This window comes from Micropterus dolomieu, linkage group LG04, assembly GCF_021292245.1.
Source record: "Micropterus dolomieu isolate WLL.071019.BEF.003 ecotype Adirondacks linkage group LG04, ASM2129224v1, whole genome shotgun sequence".
Taxonomy (NCBI): Eukaryota; Metazoa; Chordata; class Actinopteri; order Centrarchiformes; family Centrarchidae; genus Micropterus; species Micropterus dolomieu.
Window position 1 is genome coordinate 16347549 of NC_060153.1, and position 7602 is coordinate 16355150.

General features: G+C 41.5%; 1 protein-coding gene across 4 annotated transcripts in view; it reads left to right on the plus strand.

Annotated features, from left to right (window-relative positions):
* The window catches only part of rab11fip4b (RAB11 family interacting protein 4 (class II) b), a 59922-nt gene that overhangs the window by 27831 nt on the left and 24489 nt on the right, over positions 1-7602 (plus strand). The window contains exon 1 of one of the 4 annotated variants that reach the window (XM_046047875.1): positions 1520-2053. The exons of the other annotated variants lie outside the window; for them this stretch is intronic. Within the exon in view, the coding sequence (XP_045903831.1) occupies positions 1976-2053 (78 nt within the window). The 5' untranslated portion in view covers positions 1520-1975. Of the gene's footprint in view, positions 1-1519; positions 2054-7602 lie in introns of those variants that run through there. 4 annotated transcript variants of the gene reach the window in all.

The following is a 7602-nucleotide window of genomic DNA, read 5'->3' on the forward strand; positions in this document are numbered from 1 at the left end:
TGGCACTCGTGCGCTCTCCTCTTAGTCGTGCCACTTTATTGCACACAGGGGCAGGCGGGGTTTTCGGCACGGTTTAGTGGGTATCTCGTTCCCATAGTGTCGTAACCGACGCAGTTCGAGTTCCCTCGAAGGGGAACGTCTCGGGTTACGTATGTAACCCTGGTTCCCCGAGAAGGGGAACGAGACACTGCGTCGGCCCGCCGCACCTCTCTCCCCGCCTGAAGCGCCTGCTTCATAGTTTTAAGCTAATGATGAGTGTGTACAGGTGTGCTTTATACTCCTCCGGTTATTCCGTCACACCTTACCGTTCTAGCAACAAGCCAATAGGATTGGAGTGATTTCATTCATGTTCAGACCTGCTTCGCCTAGAGGCGTTCCCATAGTGTCGTAACCGACGCAGTGTCTCGTTCCCCTTCTCGGGGAACCAGGGTTACATATGTAACCCGAGATGTTTTGGTACATACAGTAATTCCTCAATTATCACATCAATACAACCCATTGTATCTGTAAATTGTCAACGTTTGAGGGACCATGGAAAAACAGCTTCACAACTATTGAGCTCCATGCATTTTTTGAAAGGATTTAAGGATTTTCGAAACTTTGAATCATATTGTCCTAAAGCCAAAATGCAAACATTTTGGCAACGTCTCTTGCATTAGATTAACCAGTTTCACTCAACAGTACCTTCCTTGGGATGAGAGAAGTAACTGGATTGTAATGAGTTGATGTTGGATTGGATTGTGGTTTTTTTAATGCTGTGTTGGGCTGCAACGAAAGATTATTTACATGATTGATTTTGATCATAATTTACCAAAGCCCAGGTTGATATATTCAAATTGCTTGTTACATCTGAGTCAGTCATAAAGAGATTCAGTTTACAGTAACAATATGAGAAAAGACTAAAGAAAACCAACAAAGATTCTTATTGGAGAAGCTGCAACCAGAGTTTTTTTTGGCATTTTTGCTTGAAAAATCACTTTAACAATTATTCCATTATTTAGTAGTTGCTGATTCATTGTTTCAGCTCTACACAGTCATTTCCTGTTTTTAGGACACATTGCATTGCAAATGATCTTCTGAACTCATTTGACAGTTTTAGCTGAGTGAAGTGGAAAACGCTGCTTTGTCGTCACCTCTCTCCTTCTCTCTAATGCTTCCATCCCACTTTTCTCCTTCCCTTTGCGACTAACTAGTATGCCTTTTCTTTTTGACCCTTCTTGCGGAATCTGCTGCATCACTGAAGACAAACTGTTGCAGTTCAAGTGACAACTATCACCTCCCTCCCCTCCTTTGCAGCCCACACAGGCACTGGCCTCTTCTGCAGCAGAGACAGACAGAGAGGCAGGAAGGGCTTGAAATGCAAATATAGCCTGAGTAGGTGGCAGCCGAGAGCACAGTGTGCAGCAATGTGAGGACTCTCGCAAGCCCCGCCCACAAAAGCCAGTTGCTAAGCAACCACCAGCAAGGGAGAAGGGGGGGAGGAGGAGCCATGAATTCAACAACTGTTGCCTGATCTGAGCTCTCACTGTGTGAATGCAAGTCAGCCGGCGAACCAGTCAGCGAGAGAGGAAAAGTGTGTGAGGGTGTGAGGTCCAGAGTCTGTGCTTGTGTTTGCTTGTGTTCGTGTGTGTTTGTGTGTGTGTGTGTGTGTGTGTGTGTGTACGTGTGTGTGTGTGTGCGTTACAGCGAGATAGAGAGAGAGAGGCAGTCTCTGTCGGTGCAGGAGAAGCCAGGCAGCCGGTGCAGTTTTTTAAAGTGAACGACACATCCTGCTCTGCTCCTCTGCCTCTATTTGGATTATACCACTAACGGGGACTCACCCTTTGGACTATCCTGACTCTTCCTCCTCCTCTTGCCTTTGAAGGGAACACCTGTGTGGTGTGTGTTTGTGTGTGTGTGTGTGTGTGTGTGTGTGTGTGTGTGTGAGAGAGAGAGCCAAGACAACGGACTTAGCCCTGGTGAACAGGGCGAGTGGATGACTTCAGTGGATGAGGGTTTGGCTGGTGGAAAGAGGGGGACTGCTGACCATGGACTCCCCTCACTAGTGAACGGGGTAAGCAACCCTAACCAGCTGGAAAATGGGGGTGATGAAAGATTGCTTGACAGAATGGGAACAAAACAGAGAAAAGACTATTGAAGACGTGAGTGTTTTGTGAAAGAAAGGAAAACATGAAGAAAGCAGAGATAGTTTATATGTTAAGGGGTGAGACTGGCGAGTTAGAGGGGGGCAGTTAAGCGGCAGTGCAGAGTCCATTGTCCCCCCAGTTTGTGTTTGAATGTGTGTTGGATGCAGTTGACCCTGCCTCTCAGCTACCCTGTCTGTCGTGCTCAGCTGCTGGCGTCTGTGTCATCACACTGTCCTGTCTCCTCTGTCGGCTCTCTTCTCATGCCTGTCTGCTTTCCAGTCTCCCTTCTTGTCATGTTCTCTCTCATTGTCCCTCTCTGCCTGTCACTGGTGGCTCTGTTGCGGTTCAAAATCTCTCTGATGGTAATGGGATTAATTGGAAGCCAGGGTAGCTGGAAGGAGAGGGAGTAACAGAGAGAAGGGAGCGTGATCAAAAGAAGTGTGCACAGGACGGATACAGCATGCCCAGGTATAGATGGGAAAACAAAGATAGAGGAATACCGTAAATGTGAGAACAACGGGTTTGCTGCCTGTCAGGATGGAGGTGAATGATATTTGGCAGTGTAGGTTGTTATGATTAAGGTCTCAGGGTCTTTCATGTCTATTTAACATATTCAAGACCCAATATTCGGTCATTTGAAAGTCGTCTGAAATCGTTATGTTCTGTAAGTTATTCCAGTCTGTTAATTTAGGCTGTAGTTTGGTTAAATGGGAGAACTTTATAGCATATCAATCACAATGTGTTTTGAACCAGGCACACTAAAGATGTAGGTGTACGGTAGACATAATACACACATGACAGGGCTTGGCAATGAAGAACCAGCTGGTATATAAAGGAGTTTAATTTACTACTAGAACTTTTTAGATGCAAAAATATGTTTTTGTGGCAGTGGTATGAGTTTAAAAATAGGTTTTACTGTAATTTAGATAATCTGGAGAAATTTAGACGATCTAAAACATGTGAATACAATGTGCTGCTGACAATACAACTGATAATTGCTGTATTTTTTGTAACTTCAGATATATATTCATTACTCCAATGAAGAAGAGAGAAGCAAGGTGAGCTTTATTTGTGTTGTGGGGCTCTCAATAGAGACGTGTGATGTCAGTCTATATAGTTGTTTTGAATACCCCTGGTCTGTGACTGGACATTACATAATGAGATTTACTCGTCCTCAGCCGAGCAGTAAAGTCTCTGTTGATTGTCTCTGTCCCGGAATGTTCCTGGACTTTTGTTTTCCAATAAAATTATTTTGCTTATGGTTATATTGTTGAATATAGTTTTTTAACTTAATTTGGTTTTCTTTCTTTAAGCAAGATTGACATTCAGCCAATTGTCTTTGATAGTGCACGGTGTGTACACCAGGACTAGAATAAATAGATTAGCATGCAGCACTGAGCTGTACTAGATGAATGGAGGCTAATCTGCAACAATCACTCCTCTCTATGATTCCTTCCATACTATCAATCAATCAGACTTTATTTGTATAGCGCCTTTTGTGCAGACTTTCACACTCTGATACTGAGCAAAACGACAGGATAATCGCTAAACAAAAATGTCTTAACACAATAGACATCACATCTTCCCAGTCACTGAGTTATTGTTCTGTAGTGTCAAAGCCAAATATTGTCTCTGAACTTATACTGAACATCCACAGAAGCTCTCTTGGTGCTTAAATGTTTAAATTAGTTATTGTTTGGATAGCATACAAAATTTAAATCACAAAATTCACACGCAACAGCTGACAAGAGGCAGGCAGGGGCCTGGCCACCTGCTGAGGGTCTGCCACACTGAAATGCCCTCAATTCAACGGACAACAGCAAGAGGGCTGACAAACAGTCCCATAAGAGAAAGACAATGCACTTTGTTAAAGAAAGAGAGTGAGGAGCTTTCTTTTCTTTTCACTGGACATGAGTTTGATGACTCAAAGAGGACAATCAACACGCCAGACACAATACATTTTGGCTGTGAGAGGACGGATTTGAACAGTCAATGAGACAGAGTTGTGAGGTATTGGTGCTGCTACATATGAGTCAGGGTGCTTTTCCTTGAAGATGAATCTAACTTCTCTTGCAATCTGTAATAATACTAATGATGATGACTTAACCATGGCGACTTATCCATCCCAAATGTTAATTTAGTGGACTGTAGACCAAATACCAACCTGCAGAGAGTTAGATAATCAATTCATTGTCTGATTTTTTTATTAAAAAAGTCAGTGACCATGAAAAAATTCTCAGGTTACAGCTTTTAAAATGTATAATATAGTTCCTTTTCTGTGTTTTCTATAGTTGTAGATGAAATATCTTTGGGCTTTAAAAGTTTTATTAGAAATCTGAAGGTATCACCTTGGGCTCTGGGAAATTATGAGGAACAGTTTTTTACTTTCCTGATAGGTAAATCAGTAATGAAAAGAATCGCTAGTTGCAGCCCCAGTGGACTGTATTATACTGTCTGTTGTAGGGCTATAAACAAAGCACACACGTGACTTTGGTTTGACTTCTGTGGGTTAAAACCAACTTCCTTGTTTTGATGTGAAACAGTAGCACGATTTGTTCAAATATACTATAAGCAGTTGTCAAACACTTAAAGTTCAGAATAGGTGGTTGACACCCTGACAAATAAAATGTACTTATAAACACACTCACATGCCTACTTGGTGTGACAGCTTATCTAATTACTCTTCAAAATGATAATGATTTTTATAACACACAAACATTTAGCTTTCTTCTTACGTTCTGGTTTCTCTCTCTCAAGGATTGGTAACACCTCTGTGCAATGGTAAAAGAGTACAACATAGCTCTTTGTTTAAGCATTTGGTACAGATATACCACACACTGACACACATACTTTGAACATGTAGAGTATTGACTGAAAGAGGATACAAAAATTGGTTTGCATGCAGCTTTGTGATCTACAACAATTTATAGAGCTAAATTGTCTTGTCGTGTTCCCTGGGATTCTCTCTTAATTGTAATTAAAAATGCAGTACACTCATCACACTCAATCTATGTAATATGACACTTTATCACTCTTAATTAAGGGGTGCATTTCAAGTTCTTCTTGTTTAACGGGCCTACTGTATATACACGCCCACACACAGGTATGCAAACGTTTGGACTGGAACACTTGTGAGAATCGTGTCTCACAGCATTCATTTATCAACCGCTAACATTTCACTGTCACCACTACCTGGTTTTAACCCTAAACCTAATCTGATTGTTAATCTTCACCTTGAAATACCCACTTGATAAAGTTGGGACTATCCCAAAATAGAGTCACTCTGAAGTACTTTCCTTATCTTTCTGCTTTTCAAGAGCGTTTTCTCCTCATTCAAGTAGATGCAGAAATACAACAGAAAACACAGGCGTGCATATTGTTTCACCTTCTGTGCATATATAAGCTTGGTTTCATTGATAATACATCCACACAGTCTCCAGTGTGCTGCTTCAGTCCCTCCCTGCATTGTCCTTTGTCCAGCACAACATTCCTGGTAATCCAAGCAGCTACCTGTTTCAATTGAGACTCAGGTGGAAACAAGTGTGTCTGTGTGTGTGTTTTATAGATGTGTAGTCAGATGTGTATCAAGCTGCTCTAAAAGCCCCAGTGTTGATCTTTTACTTACAGTTTTGACGTAAAGATTAATGAGCAGGGAGGAATAGAGGTTTTATTTAAAAGTTCCCAAAATGGGGAGTCTCAGGTGTTTTTGTACAGTATTTCAGTTGGGCGAGTGTGTGTCTCATTTGCTGAAACCAAAGTTTCTCACAGTCTTGACTTAATGAAATGTTCATGAAATATGAGTCATTTCTTCCGCTTGGAGCTATGTGTGACTGTGTGTGAGTGTGCATGCGTAGGAAGAGTATTGCTTACTGTAGCAGCTGAATAATGCAGACATGCAGGCAGATACATGCACATACACACAATCTGAGAGTGTTTATGCTTCTCTGTCATGGAATATTGCAAAAGTGGTATTGTAACAATAATGTAGGTGTGAATATGATCATGAGTCAACAAATGAAGTCTATTTTTCTATATTTTTATTATAGGTAAATCTGAATTCTCCATTACTTTGCCTTTAGTCTATAGAATTTCAGAAAAAATGTCAATCACAATTTTCCAGAGCCTAAGGTGATATCTTCAAACAACGGTTCAAAAATTAAACATATTAAATTTAATATCATGTACAATAAAGAAAAGCAGCAGATCCCTACATTTGAGAAGCTTGAACCAGCAAATGTTTGGCGTTTTAGATCAAGTGACTAATCGTTTCAGCTTTTGTGTACACATGTAAAGTAGAATATGCTTTTTAGGTTCAGTAAAGCCTCTTATGCCCTCCTGTCTCAGAGCTTCGTGTTACCCACTGGTGGGATCTGAGGCTCAGAATGACAGAAGGACCCACTGGTAACAGAGTCAAAATGCTGAATATCAAAGCAGAAGCATTAAACGATTCACTTTATATGTGAATATTTCTGTGATGGCAGCACTCAAGGAGCTCAGGGCTCAGAAGAATGGGGAGAAAGAAAGTAAGAGAGGATGAAATTAACAAAGGGGGAGAGAGATGTAAAGCCTCTGCAGAGAAACACCTCGTATCTCTGGAGCTCAGTCTGACAAACACAAGCAAGAGACTGCTGTTCTGTCTCTGCTGCCCTTCTCTTTCTTACTCCTTCTTCTGCCCCCCTCCCCCCCGATCCATCCTCTCTATATTTCCCCTTTTCAAGTTGTCCCCCACTCTTCTGCTTATCCTCTAGTCCCTTTGCTGCTGAATCACACTTAAAAGCTTCATCAGTTCAGATCGATCCAGTCAGTGTCAGTTCATGTTTCCACCTCTGTCTTTTGCAACACTTGTTTTGCTTGACTGTACAGCAACAAGAGGGTTACTACCCAACTAGTTACAAACAGGCAAAAACGAACAACACCTTTTTAAACCCTGTAAGCTCTATAATTCCTTTAACCTCGTTTTACTGAATAGACACACCACAAAAATGTTTGCCAAATATTCTTAGAGGGCGGCCCTCAATAAAGATCTTTCAGAACACGTTTCGTCACTACATTGAAGACGTACGAAGAAGAAGAACAAGTAACATTAGTAGTAGTAATTGACTGGTTTATTACAAGTAAGAGAAGAAGAGAAATTGTGTTACATTACTATATTACTTTCACTACCACCACAAGAATCTTTTTTTACTCCTTAAATCTTTATTGCAACAAGTGGCATTAGTGCTCGTGCACAGGAGCGAGAAACAGCCAAAGAGAAAAAGGTGTGAAGAGTATAAACAAAAAGAAAGTTATATGACCAGGCAAGCACGAAGGCGTTTCAACGCTGGATAAACTTCAGAGATTTAAGATTTGGGGGTGGCAGAGCTTCTGAAGGACCACTGAAGGGAGGTGGGAATTTGTTTGCACTTGAGCTCAAATATCAATAGGGTGACCAGATGAGAATGGGTGAAATTTTGGATGGGGGGGGGGGGGGGGGGGG